The sequence below is a fragment of the Watersipora subatra genome, chromosome 6, assembly GCF_963576615.1.
Source record: "Watersipora subatra chromosome 6, tzWatSuba1.1, whole genome shotgun sequence".
Lineage (NCBI taxonomy): Eukaryota > Metazoa > Bryozoa > Gymnolaemata > Cheilostomatida > Watersiporidae > Watersipora > Watersipora subatra.
Window position 1 is genome coordinate 44,717,806 of NC_088713.1, and position 20,133 is coordinate 44,737,938.

At 42.4% G+C, this 20,133-nt stretch overlaps 1 protein-coding gene across 1 annotated transcript in view; it reads right to left on the bottom strand.

Moving 5' to 3' along the window:
* Positions 1-20,133, bottom strand: part of LOC137398646 (uncharacterized) — a 93,588-nt gene that overhangs the window by 61,305 nt on the left and 12,150 nt on the right. Inside the window, exons 4-6 of the mRNA XM_068084825.1 lie at positions 19,994-20,086; positions 19,260-19,361; positions 13,616-13,807 (exon numbers count right to left, since the gene is read on the bottom strand). Coding sequence (XP_067940926.1) covers positions 13,616-13,807; positions 19,260-19,361; positions 19,994-20,086 — 387 coding nt within the window. The remainder of the gene's footprint in view (positions 1-13,615; positions 13,808-19,259; positions 19,362-19,993; positions 20,087-20,133) is intronic.

The window sequence follows — 20,133 nt, forward strand, 5'->3', positions numbered from 1 at the left end:
TCGATTGTCATTCAGACAACTTTTAAAGTAATAATTGTACAGCAAGTAGTAAATTATTTTGCTGTTTTGTAATATAGAGAGATATTAGTATTATTATTAATAAAGAAAATTCTGATCAAGTATTCTGGCCTAGTGCAACAAGTGTATAAAGTGTAAATTGAAAAGTCTAGTCTAACTTAAGAAGTTATATTTTAAGAAGTACATTGCTAATCTTGGAAAAATCGATAAAGTACAACTGTGAATCGTTGAAACATTAGGGTACAAATTCGTCGACAGAGGTCAACTCCAAAATCAATAGAAACATGGAAATCCAGCGAATCCCAAAGATAAACTTCAAAGATATAAAGCTAGTATATATATATGTATATAATTATATATATATATAATTATATATATATAACTATATATATATATATATATTTATACATACGATATATATATATATATTTATACATACGATATATATATATCTCATAATTATATATATATATAATTATATATATATATATAATTATACATCCATAATGTTCTTTTGTTGGGCATATATAACTATACCTCCACATTTAGTGGGACTGAAGAAATTAGTGGGACGTATATAGTCCCACCAAGCAATTTTATTGTAAAACCATTGAAAATTCTATTTGTAATACATACTTTTAGCCATGGTTATTATCATTGGGACTACAAAATAAACTTTGAAGTATTTTGGAGTTGTCCTTCCAAAAGATATGGGTTTTATGACTAAGGAGTGGTGCCATACAAAGGAATCACATCTGTTGGGAAGTGTCTTTGAACTGATTTTTTTAATTGGCTGAATTAGGTGAATGAATAACTGCCATTGGCTGAAAAAACTTGAACTTAATCAGTTACCTATGAAGTTGTAGTAAGGGAATTACAAGTAGGAAAGAATAGACATTTGCAGAGATTAGTGCTGGCTGTACAAATTAAAGGTTCAAGTAAGAGGATATGGAGACTGATATCTTGTTTTTAAACCTTTGAACCCTGGCTGTCAATGTCAATGTGTGTTAGTTGTCGATTGTGGGCAATTGGTCAATTTGGGCAAACATACGATCATCATCGTTCCATGAGTCAAAATAAAGTAGCAAATTATACATGTAGCTGGTTGCATCACATATCATAACATTGCACATTGTATCATAGATTGCATCACAATCAACTTGATATATACTATGCATGCATTGTATATATCAAGTTTTGCCATGCAGCGTATAGTGGCAAAACTAAATATATACAGTGCATGCATTGTACATATCAAGTTTGGCCATGCAGCGTATATTGGCAAAACTTGATATATACAATGCATGCATTGTATATATCAAGTTTGGCCACTATACGCTGTGGCCAAGCATTCCATGCATGCATTGTATATATCAAGTTTGGCCAATATACGCTGTGGCCAAGCATTCCATGCATGCATTGTATATATCAAGTTTGGCCAATATACGCTGTGGCCATGCATTCCATGCATGCATTGTATATATCAAGTTGACTGTGATGCAAGTGAAAAATTTTATGATACCAGTTTCAGTTTGCTGTTTTATTTTCTGCAGATAATATAATCCCATTATTGCAGAAAAACTTCTGCTTCTCATAATTTATTTTGCTAAACTTGTAACTCTTTGATGTTGTGTAATAATTAGCAGGACTCTCTCTGTTCAACGTATAGCAGGACCCTCTCTGTTCAACGTATATCAGGACCCTCTCTGTTCAACTCATAGCAGGACCCTCTCTGTTCAAAGTATAGCAGGACCCTCTCTGTTCAACGTATAGCAGGACCCTCTCTGTTCAACGTATATCAGGACCCTCTCTGTTCAACATATAGCAGGACCATCTCTGTTCAACCTATAGCAGGACCCTCTCTGTTCAACATATAACAGGACCCTCTCTGTTCAATGTATAGCAGGACCCTCTTTGTTCTAAGTATCAACGTAACAAGCAGTCTCACACTGACCAACTATTTAAAAATTCCATTAAAGCTCTGTTTTACTGGCCTTAATTAACTATCAACATAGGTTTTTTGCTCTGCATTGTAGATCTTAAGCTTTTCTAATCTATTAAAATACGTTCAACATTGTGATGGTACAACTCATGCGTTATCAATGAAAAATGCCCATTCAACCACCTTCAAATAATTTATCCACAAATCCCCAAATTTACAAGAAAATTGAGTAGCAGTGATAATGGAATGTCATTGTGACCCAAACTCATTGACTTGGCAGTAATCTAAGAGGTCAATAGTGACTTATCTACCGCTCTTCCACAAATTGGGAACTTCAACAGTTTCTGAAGGTTATTCTTAGAACCCATTTGTAAAAATGACAATGCTTGTGATTTGACAAGAAACTGCATGTGTGACATTACTGTTGTCAACCCTTGAACTATGCACAAAATTATTTTAGAAAAAGGAAAATGTGACAATGAACTTGTATGTATAAAGTTTAGTGTGTTGTGATGGTGTTAGAACAACCACAAAAATCCAGAGATTAGGTACATAAGCGAAAAGTTTAAAAACACTATCGGACTGAACTGCAGTAAATTCTATCAAAATTATAATATAATAATATATGATAGAGTGTACATATAAAATTATACACTCAAAAATCTGCCTATTTTAAGGATTTTAAAAAATGGTTCTTTTTGGGACTTGTGAAAGTCAATTAAATTACGATTGATATATACATGTATAAGAATATTAAATACCAAATAGTCAATGTTAGTTACCCATATATATATTGTTTACCCATGTATATATACAATGTAAATATGTTTAGAGAACTTTGACTATTGGATAGTATATTATACACATATATCAATTGTTATTTGATAGCCCTTAAAAAAGTCCCAATAAAAAGTGTTTTTCAAAATCCCCACTAAAAGGAAATTTCTGGGTGTATATATATATAATTATATATATCTCATAATTATATATATATAATTATATATAATATAATTATATATATATATATATAATTATATATATATAATTATATATATATATATATATATCTCATATATATAAATCTCAGTATCGGTTCATCTGTACAGTTATAGCAATAAATTTTAGTAATGAAAAACCCACTTTGCAGAGGATTGCAGCTAATTATCCTTTGATGAATATGATACTGAAGGAATCGGGCTTATTCATTAATCTACACATTCAACTGAGCACAACAGACATGGTGAAGATATTCACTACATTGGTTAAAATACGCATGACGATGCTGTGTTACACGTAAGGATTACCAGCTTGCCTCAATAGGCGATGACAAGCGCAGCACTGATAACGAAAAACAGCTTATAAATAGTTGCAAGTAGTATAGCTTAAAGGTAATATTGTAGGTAAGGTAATGTAGGCAATGTGATGTTTTTAAGCTGATTTTTATTACTGTGCCTGACCAGATCATTCAGCTAGTCAGGACATACATAAAAGTTCTATTTCTGTGTTAAAATGGCTTGAATGGGTGATAACAAAGTCTCAAAGATGTTTCAATCAGTAAACAACTTCTTGCTCAATTTGATCACTAGGAATTTGAGATCACATTGCATAAGAAATCCATAAACTAACGTTATAGGTCTTTTCATTGGCTGGTGTTCTCAATTTTCAGTGCCATGAGCTACCAGCCGTATCGATGAACATTGCAATGAGGAAGCACGATTGTACATCTAACAAAGATTTGCCTTTGCTAGATGCCCACAGTTTCACTTACTAGTGGCTGCTAAATTAATTTTTCAGTTTCATAAAAGTATCGTATTTATCAATAGTTGATCATCGTTAAACCCTGTGTTTAATTATAGCAATTAAATTCTAGAAATGAAAAATTTGCACAGCAGTGAATAACATCCCAGGACCTCTAGATTTAGAGGCAGCGAACTTAACCATTAAGCTACATTAGCTCGACATTTACAGTAAGCAACACGGAATGTAGTTGACTCATTGGGCAAATAGCCATTACATTGGTTAAGATACTCACGCTTAAAGCTCTTGCTTGGGGTTAATAACTATCACTGTTGATGGCATGACAATTGTTATAATGTTCCAAAACACAGGTATTGTTTTAGTAAAGATTTTAGTAAAGATCTAGTTTTCAAGGTAAGTTACTCAAATTCATCAGGTTTTTATTTTATTTATTACCTGTTCAACATCAAGCCTTCAACTACGGTATTTGTTCTATGATTAACATATGCTCCTTGTGATAAAATCCTCTCAAAATATATATTGTGATGGAAACATGCATTACCATCTCCTTTTTGGTTATTGTCATTAGAGTTGTGTTCTCTTGTGTTATTTTATATAGTCACGCCCCTAGAGGAGGTTGGCCCTAGCCACCTCATTTGCATATCTGGTTATACTTAAGGCCGTGTTTCGGCCTAGTAAGTTCGTTCAATACATGCTTTGCATTTGGACCCACACTCTTCTGTTACCTTGCGCAATAACAGAATCACACTGAGCACTTATTTACTCCAAGCCTCAGTCTACGGACTGTGCTTTGGGAGTAGAGTATAGAAACACTGTCGACCCCGGTCGACCTCAGGTCGACCTTGTCGAACGAGCATAATATCACTCAGGGGGCAATTCCCCGTATAAGGTGGTTGTAGTAGACCGGTGGTGTAAGCCGACCTAGTCGCCTCCGCGTGTTGGTCAACAGGCAACACTTACACGGCCCCTGTGGAGAGTGAATGCAGACCGGTAGAGTAAGCCGACCCAGGTCGCTTCTACGTGTTGGTCGCAGGATCCAATACACTGGTGGCAGCGGTGGGATAAGACTGCGGTAATTAGGAATTATAAGACGAATCTAGTAACCATGCCAAACAGCCGACGGAATGCTACCAGAGATCTGGCTGAGGCAGAGTTACAGCAGGTCGACCAGATTGGTCAACTGACAGAGGCTATCACTAGAGCCTTACAGATACCCAGAGGGGGAGCCAGCTTCAAGCCTCCGAAGTTCGATGGGAGTGAGGATGTGGAGCTATTCATCTCCCAGTTCAAAGAGGTTGCGGAAGCAAATGAGTGGAGTGAGAAGGCCATGCTCCTCCACCTGCGGGAGACCCTGAAGGAGGGAGCCAGAGGTTGCAGTCGAGGGGACTCACCTGCCTCCATCTTCTCGGCTTTACGCATGAAGTACGGGCTCTCCCCGAGAGAGGCGAGGAGTAGACTCCACCTAAAAAGGGAACCCAAAACAAGCCTCCAAGAACATGCCACAGAGATGGAGCGTCTGGTGAAAATAGCATACGCTGACCTCCCAGAATCCTACCAGTCCAGTATGGCCATGGATGCGTTTTCTCTGACACTGGGAAATACGCCCCTCCAACGCCACTTGTTAGCGATGAAGGCACAGAGCTTGGAGGAAGCAGTGCAGGCGGGGAACGAGTTCCTGCAAATCCAGCCCACTCTTCCTCGACCTGGTGCCCGACCCCTAATAATGACGGTGGAGGAGGAAGAAGTTACCCCCGCTACAGTCGCCCCCGTCCATTCGGACCCCCCATCAGCCACCTTGAACAACGTCCTGATGGCTATAAAGGGGTTAGCAGATGGACTGAGGGAAGGAAAGCTGTTGGGACAACGGGGAGTGGACAAAAGGGGACCAAATTGTTGGGGTTGCGGCCAGGCAGGGCACACCCAACGCCGGTGCCCCCAAGCCTCCCAAGGACTACAGCCTCAAGTCACGAGGCCGGGAAACGGTTACCATCCACAGCAGTAGGGGGAAGTACTGACTGTGGATCAAATATACCCTTGCAAGAACAGTGGCAACAGCCACGACGGACTAGGCGAGGCAGGCTCCCCCCCTACTCGCCACCGGTCCCCTTGCATAACCAGTATCAACCCTTACCTGAGTGTGCAGGTCTCCCACTCTCAGAAGCCAAGGACGAAACATACGTCTGGCCAAAGCCGTCTCGGCCTTCCAAGAAGGGCCCCCAGAGGACTAGCAAAGCCAGACGGACCCACGGAGACGAGTCATGGAAGCCACATAATAGCAGCTATTTCTTGCCAGGTCGCATCGGAGGTCAGCCCGTCCAATTCCTCGTGGACACCGGATGTACCTCTAATTTGTTGGGACGACATGTCTTTGAGCGGTTACCTAAAGATGTCAAAAGCAAATTGGAGGTCCGGGAGGACTATGGACAAATGGCAGATGGTACCCGGCTGCAGTTCCACGGACTCATCACTCTTCCGGTCAGAGTCAGGAGCGTCCAGGTTACTGTGTCTCTCGTGGTGTGTGCCCTGAAGGAAGATGCCATCCTGGGCATGCCTTTCCTGGTCGACCACCACTGCGAGATGAACTTTCAGCAACCCACGCTGGTGTTAAATGGACAGAAGTTGACTTGCACTGACCGAGAGGGTCGACCTCTGACAAGCAGCGTGCAGATAATGCGAGCCACAACGCTTCCCCCTCGAACCGAGGTCCTGGTTGCCGGACGTCTCACGTCCTCCTCCTATCAGCCAGTCGGGTTAATTGAGGGAACGAAGAACGGATATATGGTGGCCGCCAGCCTACACCAACCCGGTGAGAAGGGGAGAGTGGCCATCCGTTGTATGAACCCCACCGACCATCCCGTCAGCGTGACGGCAGGAACGGTCGTGGGGCAATACACTGGGGTCGGGCCGGACGAAATAGAGGCCCCCTGGACAGCGAAGGGAGAAGCCGAGGTTTCCAAAGAAACTCCCCCTCCTGTCTCCAACGTACCTCTCCACATGCTGGACCTGCTCCGACAGGCGGCGCCACATTGCTCGTCCCCTACCGAGCACCGAAGAATGGAAGACCTTTTGACCCGTTATGCGGATGTATTCAGCCAAGGGAGTGAAGACATGGGACGTACCACCCTGGTACAACACGAGATCCCCCTCCTCCCAGAGGCACAACCCATCCGTCAACACCCGTACCGTGTAGGACACGAGAAGGAAGCCGAGATCGAACGACAGGTTTCGGCCCTGGAAAAGCAAGGCATGATTGAGCCCGCTCACGGGGCCTGGAGCTCTCCGGTGGTCTTGGTGAGGAAGAAGGACGGGGCGTGGCGATTGTGTGTAGACTATAGGAAACTTAATAGTGTCACTCGCCAGGACGCCTACCCCCTCCCCCGGATTGATGAGAGCTTGGACGCCTTGTCTGGCAGTAGGTTCTTCAGTACCTTGGACATGATGAGCGGATACTGGCAGGTACCCCTCTCCGCCGAGGCCCAGGAGCGATCGGCGTTCGCCACACGCAGTGGGTTGTGGAGGTGGAAGGTGCTTCCCTTTGGACTGACCTCCGCCCCAGCTACCTTCCAGCGGCTGATGGAACGTGTCCTCCAAGGGCTACACTGGAAAACCCTGCTGCTGTACCTCGATGACATCATCGTCATGTCAGCCGACTTCTCCAGTCATGTCACTAGGCTTGCCGAGGTGTTGGAGCGATTGAGGCAGGCCGGGCTGAAGTTAAAGCCCTCCAAATGCAGCTTGTTCCAGACCCAGGTCAAGTACCTGGGCCACATAGTCAGCAACACGGGGGTGGCTACCGACCCTGAGAAGATTCAGGCCATAAGTGGATGGGCAGCACCCCAAGACGTGACGCAGCTAAGGTCATACTTGGGTACCACTGGGTACTATCACAGATACGTGCCAGACTATGCCTCGATCGCCAAACCTCTCACCTTGTTGACCAGCGAAGGGGTCCCCTGGAAATGGGGAGAAGAGGAACAGGAAGCTTTTCTTAGGCTCAAATGGTCGCTGACACACGCTCCAGTACTGGCATATCCCGACCCCTCCTTGCCCTACGTGCTAGATACCGATGCTAGTAACGTAGGGACTGGGGCTGTGTTATCCCAGGTCCAGCAGGGCACGGAGCGACCCATAGCCTACTATAGCAAGACCCTCTCCTCCGCCGAACGCAATTACTGCGTAACCAGAAGGGAGCTACTGGCAGTGGTACAGGCTGTCCGGCACTTCCGGCCCTACCTATATGGCAGAGAGTTTACCATCCGAACCGACCATGCCTCCTTGGTTTGGTTGCACAGGAGGAAGGAACCCTCTTGCCAGGTGGCCCGGTGGCTGGAGAGTCTGGCCGAGCACAAGTACCGAATTATCCATCGAAAAGGCGATAAACATGGGAACGCCGATGGATTGAGTCGACGACAGTGCGTCGACTGCCGGCAGTGTGCTGCTATTGAGAGGCGGGATCAAGGGCCAACGAGGTCGCAAGTATGCGACTTTCTAGTAACCCCAGGAACGAATTGGGAAACTGCTGTGCCAGTGGACCAAGTTCCGGTACAGCCGCCAAGAGGCACCGGAACATCCAGTCCCAACCCCCGCCAGTTGGATGAGGATGAATGGCCTTGACTACCTGGCAACAGACCTGTTTTAGGGCACGGCCTCCCGACTCCCACGCCAACCAGTCCCGTCCCAGTACGGCTGCCGGGCGGGGCAGGAACATCCAGAGTGTTGGACCACCCTCCCAGAAGGCCTCAGGATCCTCAGTTACAAGCCGTCAAGGTAACTGGCGAAACCAACATTTTTGATGGAACTGGTGAAAGTGTAGTCCAAAAGGGTCCAGAACAACTGACGGTTGTACAAACCCCGCTGGATGAAGTACGGGCACTACAACAGAGAGCCGCTACCGACCTAGGGGTCATTTACCAGGCCGTCAGGAACCGGAGAGGAGTGGAAGAGGCCGTGCTACGAGTGGGCAGCCCCGAGCTGCAGCGATTGGCCCGGATGTTTCACCAGCTCCAGCTCGACGAGTCGGGCGTGTTGACCCTCCATCTCACCCAGAATGGGCGAGAAAAGGTGGTGGTGGTATGCCCGAAAACATTGAGACAGGAAATCCTGTGGAAAGTCCACGAGCAAACACACTGCGGTGTGGAGAAGACCTTGAAACGCGTCCAATTGGACTGGTATTGGCCGGGTATGGCCGGAGATATCCGGAGAGCAGTCCTCTCTTGCGAAGTTTGCCAGAGGGCCAAAACAGGAAAGGGGCGGACCTCCGGGAATAGACAACGGCTGTACGCCGGGAGGCCGTGGCAACGCCTAGCCGTAGACTTGGTGGGACCCCTGCCTCCGACCCCTCGAGGAAATAGTTGGGTGTTGGTGCTCACTGATCACTTCACTAGGTGGTCAGATGCTTTAGCCATCCCCGACGCTACAGCCCCAACGGTAGCCCAGATCCTAGACGAGAGGATATTTAGTTACTTCGGGCTACCCGAGATCATCCATACCGACCAGGGGAGCCAATTCGAGTCCTCATTATTCCAGGAGCTATGCGACTTGTGGGGAGTCGATAAATCTCGGACCACCCCGTACCACCCCGAAGGGAATGGGGTGGTTGAGAGAAACAATCGTGTGTTGGGTGACTCCCTACGAGCTCTCTTGCTGGGCAGAGGACAGGAAGATTGGGACCAACTACTGCCACAAATCATGCGGACGCTGCGAGGGTTACCACACTCCGCCACTAAAAAAACACCCAACTATTTGATGTTGGGTCGGGAACTACGTCTTCCTGACCAGTTGCTGTATGGGAATAGACTAGAATCATTCGCAAGCATACATGAGTATGTGCAGACTGTCCACGACCGATTGATACAAGCCCATACTCTCCTCCGAGATAGGCAAAAAGAAATTGTGTCAACTGACGCGAGAGAGCCTCCGTTATTCAATGAGGGTGACCTCGTGTGGTTGCTAAGCAAGCGGCGGAGAAGAGGGGAAAACCCGAAGCTAGCGGCCAAGTACTTGGGGCCCTATCGCGTGTTAAGGAGTCACGAAAACCACACTTATGAGATAGAGAAGTATGGACAGCGATCTATCCAAGCCGAGGGAAGGTTACGACTCTGTCGCCCCAGTCCGGTGCAACAAGGACGAGCCCCGGTTGAGGTCGAGCCTGCTCGCCGTCCCAACATGAGGGGCCGACCCAGAAGGCAAATCGCACGAGGAAACGATAACCCAGAAGTAGTTATTCCAGAGTTGCCCCTGCCTAGCCAACTAACGGAGTTGCGACTACCTCAGTCGCCAGGAAGGTCAGAAGCACTTCGATTTCCCAGGGGAGATCCCTTGGTTCCCCCAGGGGAACACAATCCTACCTCGATGATTGACCCCGACCCTGGCGGCGAGTTGATACCCGAGGAGGAAAGAGCCACGGAAAATACGGGAGCCCAGGCTAGTGATACCGGGGCTGGAGATGCACCACGGCCCCAACGAATCAGGAGGCCTCCCGCGTACTTGGCCGATTACGACACTAGCACCGTCCAATCGGGAGAAGCCCTCGGAGTTCAAGGTCAAAAGGCGGCCATTTTGGGTCCCAGACAGAACGCGCTCATTACTTGTTACCAACTCGAGGCGCACACACCTATATCTTTTCTCAACATGGAAGTCACTAAGGAAACCGTAAAGAAGGCTGCACCGATCATCGGAGCTTTACCCCTGTTGCCCGAAGTAAAGATCATGCCACTGGAGCTCCACCCGGCGCCGGGTGAAACCCTGGACGACTCAGAAACGGATCCTTTAGATAATCACGTTCCACACTCCCCACTACCGACCAAATGGATCGCGGCGGAGACAGCTAAAACGATCTCGAAACTATGTCGAGAGAAAGGTACTAACTGTCCATTGTGCCAACAACTACTCTCTACCCCTCGACGGCGCAGAATCCACATCGCCCAACATTTTACACGCTTCTTCTGCAAATGTGGGAGGAACTCCACATCTCGAGATACTATTGCAAAACATCAGGCTCGGATCAAGGATGCCGAAGTACGGAAGGCGCACGGTGGAAAGGGAGTTACTATATACGAGGTCGACCGAGATAGCTACCCGGCCTGGAGCAAAAAGGTACAATTAAATAATCCTCCGGCCTTTGAAAAGCCTACACCCTACGGGCCGATTAAAACCAAGCCACCTACGCGAAGAGGACCCCAGGCACCTCTCCCCTCTCCCCCGAAGAAGAAGTGGTACAGTCCGCCCAAGCTGGAACGACCGGTCCCAGCTCCTAGAAGATTGACGACAATAGGCAGCATCCAGAGCCGGCTGGGGGACGTACGACCCCGGGTCACAGTGGACGCTTTGCGAGAGGAGGCCTCCAACCTCCGACGGGCGGCTCGTCGCCTGGAGGACCTGGCAAATCGCATGTCGACCTCCTAGATGACACGGTCGACCTGATTTATCAGTATTTCCCTTGGTATTTAGTAATTGGGGTCTCTCATATTATTATACTTCCTTTTCTTTGTTTGTTTTGTTGTAGCTAGTTGGTGTGTTCCTATATTCTTGTATCTTTTTTTTCTTTTCTTGTGATTTTTATATATAGCCGGTAGTCGTCTATAGGGGCGGCGTGTGTGATGGAAACATGCATTACCATCTCCTTTTTGGTTATTGTCATTAGAGTTGTGTTCTCTTGTGTTATTTTATATAGTCACGCCCCTAGAGGAGGTTGGCCCTAGCCACCTCATTTGCATATCTGGTTATACTTAAGGCCGTGTTTCGGCCTAGTAAGTTCGTTCAATACATGCTTTGCATTTGGACCCACACTCTTCTGTTACCTTGCGCAATAACAGAATCACACTGAGCACTTATTTACTCCAAGCCTCAGTCTACGGACTGTGCTTTGGGAGTAGAGTATAGAAACACTGTCGACCCCGGTCGACCTCAGGTCGACCTTGTCGAACGAGCATAATATCACTCAGGGGGCAATTCCCCGTATAAGGTGGTTGTAGTAGACCGGTGGTGTAAGCCGACCTAGTCGCCTCCGCGTGTTGGTCAACAGGCAACACTTACACGGCCCCTGTGGAGAGTGAATGCAGACCGGTAGAGTAAGCCGACCCAGGTCGCTTCTACGTGTTGGTCGCAGGATCCAATACAATATTATGCTTTGTCAATAATTATTGAGTCACAACTATGTTTACTAAGATGTAACTAAAATAAAAATAAACGATATTCCAATTATAAATTATATTATCATATTAGCACTTATATTCCAAGTTAAAAGTTCTTGTGGGATTTTCATAGCTGTTTTATCGCATTAGTCACAAATTTGAACCACTAAAAATAAAATATTTCATGACCAAAATTAGAATTGATAGAGGTTGTGATTCATTGAATTTCAATCGCTCTATATAATGAATTCAAAGTTTACCTCTATCGACAATTTCGCACACTTACGTTTCAACGATTCGAAATTGTATTTTCTCAATTTTTCCAAGATTAGCCATGTAAAAATATAACATAAAATTAATATTATAATTTTTTGAATATAATTTGTTGAAGTAGACTAAACTTTAATTCAAGATTCATACACTTTTTGCACTTAGTAAGTCAGAATACTCGATAAGAATTTTATTCATTATTTATAATATTAATACCTCTCTATATCACAAAACAGCAACATAATTTACCACTTACTCTGCAATTATTACTTCAAAAGTCACCTTAACGACAATCGATTTTATTCAAAAAAACTTTTCTATGCTAAAAGAGGTCTGGGAAGAGGTTGGCATCAGGGCAGGGAAAATCTGTACAACTGATAGGCTCAGTTATTTAATGAATAATGTAATAAAATAGTAAAAAGAGTGATGAAGTGAAGAACTATGTTCTAAATCAATGGAAGGAACAACAGTTTGGTAACATTGATTAATTTCTGTACAGCTGGGTATATATAAATCATTCACATTCTTGCATCTACAGGTGTAGCTGTTTGGGCACTTATTATTGTATACTGACTCCAGCATTGCACTTGATGGTATCGTAAAACCTCTAATTGAACGCCACCTCTAACTGAATGCCACCTCTATTTGACCGCCATTATAAAGGAAGGGTTGAAAAATAGAGTGCCATGGCATTCAAATAGAGGTTATACAGTAATTGCACTTGATCGTTCTGTACCTTTCCATGGTTATAAAGCTAGAGTGATAAAGAGCCATACCGATCAACCAGTTAAATTACCTGCAGTTATTACAGTTGAGTATGAGTGCTACTAGGCTACTCATTCAGTATAAAGGCCTGCACACTATTGCCTAAATCAACGATTACCTGTGCGGTGGACCACAACCATGGGCTGTTATGACGTCATTTGCGATAAACTGCCAATGTAATTGTTGCTAGCAACGAAGATGCGATGGACTTTCAACTTGTTGAACTTTGACACCGATGATAACAACTGTCACCATCTTGATTGGCTGTTTGTGTACAGCATTGGGTTCAATCTTAACGGTTTGAAAGATCAATGTCAACCTCAATTGGCAAGCATGGCAAAGAACTAAGCTCATAATGAGTTACATAATCAGATAATTAATAGATAATCCAAGGACGGCAAATATTAGCAATATTAGGAATGCAATTTTGTAATTTCTATGGGTTTTTGGTTAGCGATCAACGACAGTTAAGTGCTCATAGCGTGTACAACTTATTGTTGGTTATGACATCAAAACAGCTAATCAGCCCGGTCCATTGCACAGTTAAGCGTTGATTTGAGTGAATGGGCCTTATAACAAGTTGCATGTAAAATCAGCTAGCAAGTAGCAAGTGCTGACTTCTACAACATCTGTAACAATTTGTTTTTTATATTGAAGTAGAAGACCTAACTTTTAACACCTTAAGAAAACTGTTTTACACTTGTATTAGGATAAAAAAGTAGAACATTACCTGTGGTAAAGGTATTGATCTCTGCACTAAAACTGCATCCAATTGTAGATTTGATGTTGAGAAAGAGTTCTTTAATATGTTTTGGCTGAAGTTGAGCGTACTCATGATCATCATCACTGCTTCTAAGATGTTCGTAAATAACCATAACAGTGTTCTGGTGCAGATCTTCTAGAATGTTCTTGACGTAAGAAACTGGAAAAAATGTTTAAGTTTCATATTTTCAATTAGCGTCAAAGAAACCACGGGACTCAAACAAAACCGTGTAAAAGTAAGTAAAACGCTGTATTGATGCAGGAAATAGAGCAATGGGCACGGTTTATAATACATAATATAATATATAATAATATAAATGTTGATTCTTGTACTAAAGCTGAATCAAATTGTAGAATTGAGGTTGACAAATAGGTCTTTAATATGTTTTGGCTGAAGTCAAGCGTATTCAAGATCATCATCAAAACTTCGAAAATGTTCATAAATCTTAGAAATGTAGATGTAATAAAATTTGTAAATCAAATGTTCATCACATAGGAGACTGCCTACAAATTTATCTTTTTAGTCTCTCAATCAACTTGAAGAATTTTACGGTTACTAAAAAGCGAGTAGCATTGACGTGTATAGCAGAACCGTTTATATTTTATATAGTTACATAAAGTATAACTATATATTTTATATTTACTATATAATGCTTTAAATTAATATATATGTCGTTACATATTAGCTGTGCAGTCAGGCTTTCTTCTAGCTGTGCTATAATCGCATAATCGTCTAATGACCCATAGCTATGGGCTTGCTAACTAAGTCAGTTACTTTATGTGCTTCTTACATGTTAGCTGTGTTTTCTGTAATACAGTACTTCTCGTGATAATACAATACAACAACTAGTGTCAGGAACGAACATTGTGGACCCACAGCCAGCATTTTTGTATTGTCTTGCTATGGATCCTAACATAAAAGCTTTGATCGATGCTATGCAGAAACAGCAACAACAGTTCCAGCAAAACGCTGATCTACAGAATCAGTTTATCTCCTTGTTTGAAGCTACCAAGAGTGATAGTGCTGCATCAATACCAGTAGCTGTCGCCATACCCAAGTTTGAAGCATACAACAGGGGTAAAGAAAAATGGAACCAGTACCTTCAACATTTTAATCAGCACTTCAATGTGTATCGGGTGGTAAATGACAGTCAGAAACGACAATGCTTACTATCTTGGGTAGGAGCTGAGACATACGACTTTTGTCAAACTTATTTGGCTCAGAGGATATTACAAGCAAATCATTTACTGAGTTGTCGGAAAAACCTAATGAACACTTTGCAGATACCATACATGTTCAGGCAGCAAGATTTGAATTTTCTCAATGTAAGATGAAGACTGGTCAGTCTTATGTTGATTGGGCTGCAGAACTTCGTGGACTCACACGGCACTGTGCTTTCATGTGCAAAAGCACAGGCTGTGGCACTAGTTATGTTGATGAACAAATTTGTGACATAATCATTAAAGAGACCCACATGCTGATGTACGTCGTCGCCAGTGTCTACTTGATGCTGATCCCTCTCTTAATGATGTTCTTAAGAAGGCTGCAGCATTCATCAAGACAACAGAAACCGATAAAATTCTTAAGGGGGAGACAACTTCTCCAGCTATTGAAGACACAGTAAACAAAATGTCAGGTCAGTACAAGCAAAGATCACGCCGAAGTCAACAAACTAATGGAAAGAAACAAGCTAATGCACAAAACACAGGTATGCTGAAGTCTTGCCCTAGCTGTTACATTAAACATGACAGAAAAAATTGTCCCTGCAGAGCATTTGTCTGCAGGAAATGTGAGGTCAAAGGTCACATTGAGGCTGTCTGTATGGCTAAGGCAGCAACACAAAGTCAGGCAGAACAGTCTGCTAGGACAGTTGAAAACTCTGTGTTAAGTGTGCTCACTGATGCAAGTAAACCTTATCATTCAGTACATGCAGTTTCAGATAATCTTTTCCAACGAGTCAATAGAAAGGTTTGAATCAAAACTGTTATCAGTGGTCATGATGCAATGTTTCAATAGGACATAGGGGCTACTTGCTTTATAATTGATTTGCAAGGCTACCAAAGTCTTGGATCACCCCCCCCCCCCCCCCTCTTACCTGTCAGTACCCATCTTAAAGCGTATGGGCATAGTGCGTTACAGATTAAAGGACAATGTTCAGTTAGTGTGAAGGTAGGAGATGTGGAAAAACAAAATCTCAAACTTCTTGTTGTAAACACAACACAAGGTTCAAACCTTTTTGGTCTAGATTGGAGTGACAAATTCGGTCTCTTGCAGCAAGGACTAGCTATATTGACACAGGGTATTTGTGATGTTACCTGTACCATCACAGGAAATGACCCTATTGGATTAAGGGACAAAGTTGCTGCACTCTCTTCTAAGTACTCTGATGTCTTTAAGGCAAGTCTTGGTCGATGTAAAAAGCCAAAAGTACCAGTACGCTTGAAACCAGGAAGCACACCAAGCCTTTTTAAACCTCGTGTAGTGCCATTCTCTAGACGCCAAGCTGTAAAAGAAGAGCTAGATTGATTAGTTAAAGCTGGTGTTCTAGAAAGTTGAGACTAGTGATTATGCTGCTCCAATAGTAGCAGTTTTCAAACCAAATGGAAGAGTGCGTATATGTGGTGATTTCAAGATGTTGAACCAACAAGTATCAATTGATCAACACCCATTACCAAGCCTTGAAGAGTTGCAAGAGATGTTGAAAGGCAGGGTACACTTTTTCAAGATAGACCTGGCAGATTCCTACTTGCAACTAGAGTTAGATGGTAATGCAAAGAAGTTGTGTGTCATCAACACTCAATGTGATTTGTTTTGCTACAACATGATGTGTTTTGGATTGGCATTAAGCCCTGCACAGTTTCAGCGATGCGTGGACTCAATGATTGTTGACTTACCTGAAGTTGCAGCATACTTGGATGATCTGATTGTCACTGGTAGCAGTGAGAGTGAGCACTGGTCTAATCTCGACAAACTCTTAGCTAGACTACAGGAGTACAGGCTCTGCATACATAGAAAGAAATGCGATTTCTTTAAGAACGCTGTTGAATACCTAGGTCACATAATAGACAAGAACGGCGAGACTCCCTCGACCTCTGCAATAGAGGCTATTGAACAGCTTCCTCGACCACAGAACTTACAACAGCTACAGGCGTTTTTTGGGCAAGATCAACTACTATGGCTCATACATTGCTGACCTGTCTAGCAAAGCAGTCCCATCTACAAGTTTCTTCGTGAAAATGTCGAGTTTGACTGTACTGACGAGAGTGACAAGGCCTTCCATGTTCTTAAAGAAAATGTCATCAAGGCTACCAAGCTTACCCATTCTGACCAAAGTAAACTGCTGGTTCTAGCAACAGACGCATCTAACTATGGAATTGGGGCAGTACTCCTACAAAAGGAAAATGGATCTGAAAGACCACAAGCACATGCATCAAAGACATTGAGCGTGCACCAAAAAAATTACTCAAAGATAGAGAAAGAAGCGCTTTCTATCATCTATGGAGTGACTAAGTTTAAACAGTATCTATATGGGAGAAGTTTTATGCTCATTACTGATCATAAACCCCTGGTTGCCATGTTTTCACCAGAAAAGAATATCCCCGTTTTAACAGCTCATCGACTGCAAAGATGGGCCCTCACACTGATGGCTTATCAGTGTGACATCAGGTACAAACCTACAGCACAGCACGGCAATGCAAATGGCTTGTCCATGTTACCTATAGGGGCTGACCCGAAGTTTGACCATGATGAAGAGAAGGAGAGCATTGAGGTCTCACACACTATACGAGAGGAGCTCGATCATAGTTCCCTTGACGATGAGGCTGTTAAACAAGAAACCATGAAAGACACCTCACTACAGATAGTGAATGAGTGGATACTGAAAAGCCTTTGGCCCAATAAGCTTACAGCTAGCTATGAACAATTGCGGCCATATTGGAATATGAGGAAGTCTCTTTTTGTTCTTGGGGAGGCTGTGCTTTTGCAACGTGATGACACTACCAGAGTTGTCATTCCACAGGCTCTGAGGAGTAAAGTGTTAGACTTGCTGCATACATCACACTGGGGTGTAGAAAGAGTAAAACAGCTTGCTCGTCGATACGCATGGTGGCCTAGCATCAATGCAGACATAGAACAGCTAATCAAAGCTTGTGAACCTTGCCGAATCTGTGCTAATGACCCAGCCAAAACTTACCAAAGTTGGCCGTCCCCCCAACTACCATGGGAACAAATTCATTTGGATTATGCAGAACCTTTTAAAGGTCAGATGTGGTTGGTTTGTGTGGATGCACATTCCCGATATTCGTACGTTGCTATGCTAGATGTAGGAAAAACTACTTCTAAGGACATAATTGACGTGCTACGACAGATCTTTGTACATGAAGGTCTTCCTCGGACTATTGTTATGGAAAACGGCCCACAAATTGTTTCAAAAGAATTTGACCAGTTCTGCACCATGCATGGCATTAAACATATAACATCACCCGCATTCCATCCTGCATCGAATGGAGAAGCGGAGAGATTTGTCCAGACTCTTAAGCAATCTGTAGAATTTTGCAGGAGGGGAGAAAGTTAAGATTTCCCTACAACTGTTTTTAACCACATACATATGTTTGCCTCATTCCTCTTTGAACTAGAAATCACCTGCTGAAGTTCTACATGGACGACAGCCGAGAATCACTCTGACCTTGCTAAAACCAATTCAGAACAAGAAAACTCCTTTACCAGGTCAATCATCTTCTCAATCATCACGGTATGAAGTAGACTCTTTGGTTTATGCAAGGAACTATAGCTCTGGACCCAAGTGGATACCTGGAACAATAATTAACAAGCTGGGTAGCATACTGTATGCTGTGCAAACCAACTGTGGTGTATAGAGACGACATGCCAATCAGCTACAAGCTAGACTTCAAGTTAATGATACATCGACCAATGACAATATCCTCACAGCTTCAAATGATCTTAACATCCAACCTGCCCAATCTGTACCTGATGAGAGGCTAGTACAAAGTCCCAGATATCCTACTCGTAATAGAAGACGACCTGATTACTTTGACAGTTCTAAAGTTCTAGCAAGGTCATGACTAACCATAAACTCAGAATAGTGAGGGAGATGTGTTACATATTAGCTGTGCAGTCACGCTTTCTTTTAGCTGTGCTATAATCGCATAATTTTCTAATGACCCATAGCTATGGGCTTGCTAACTAAGTCAGTTCCTTTATGTTCTTCTTACATGTTAGCTGGGTTTTCTGTAATACAATACTTCTCGTGATAATACAATACAACAATATGTTGTATATATGTTAGATAGTTTTATATATTATAATAGTTATAAAAAATATAATTATGTAAAATATAATATATTTTCTATATTAAATTAAATTTATATTTTAAAGTAAGTATAGTTTGTATAGTTATATAAAGTATAACTATATATTTTAAATATATTATACGATACCGTATATTAATATATGTTACATAAAGTAGGCTATAACAGTTATATAAAAGATAGCATTTAATTAAAATATACCTATATAAAATATAATACATCTTATATATTATATTAAATTTATATTTTAAAGTAAGTTCGACATTTCTGAGAATTACACTGACCTGTCACTGGTTTATTTCCTAATTCTGCTTCTGCCATCTGTATTTCCAGGTCAGCAATCCTGTGTATGTATAACTCTTCTCTTTTGGTTGTCTGATAGTTCTCTAGTTCACAAATCATGTAAAATAATCCAAGAGATGCGCAGACACTTGTTAACAAAACACTGTCTATTAAATGTATTTTGAAGTATTATTTTTTGTTTACTAGTTGTTAAATCTGAAATGAAAATAATAACCTCTGTGACTTGTTTTTGTTTTATTTTTTTATAATAAAACTTGAACATGTCACTCTGGTAGAAAATACAAAGTCACCATGGCATTTGAATTAATTGATCAAATCAACCCAAATTAACTGTAGTTTTAGAATTTCATGAAGCTTTTTTCAAAACAATTTGATGGCTTTGCAGACTTTAAACTATACGTTGTTTGTATTGTAGTATAGCATTAAATCAGTATGGCAATTTTCACATTATTATAATTATTGTTCATATTATTCCCATTTTTACGTGATTCACATTTTTCACATTATTCATGTTTTTCACATTATTTACGTTATTCATGTTTTTCACATTATATGCGTTATTCACATTACTCATGTTGTTCAAGTGTTTTCATTACCATTGCTTGTAAATTGCTACAATATGTATCAGCAGCTTTAATTAGTGCTACGATATCTAAAGGATAAGTTTATATCACTTATTATATGAAATTAACAACAATTTAAGATGACAAATTACCTTCTTCTAGCGCCAGGGTATAGGTATCATCCAGCATGTCTCCATAGGAATCAATGACAAGTGATGCGTATGGGTGGTCCTCTAGATGTGAAGCTACATACAGTAAGCACATAATTAATAAGTATTAGCTTAGCCAAAAT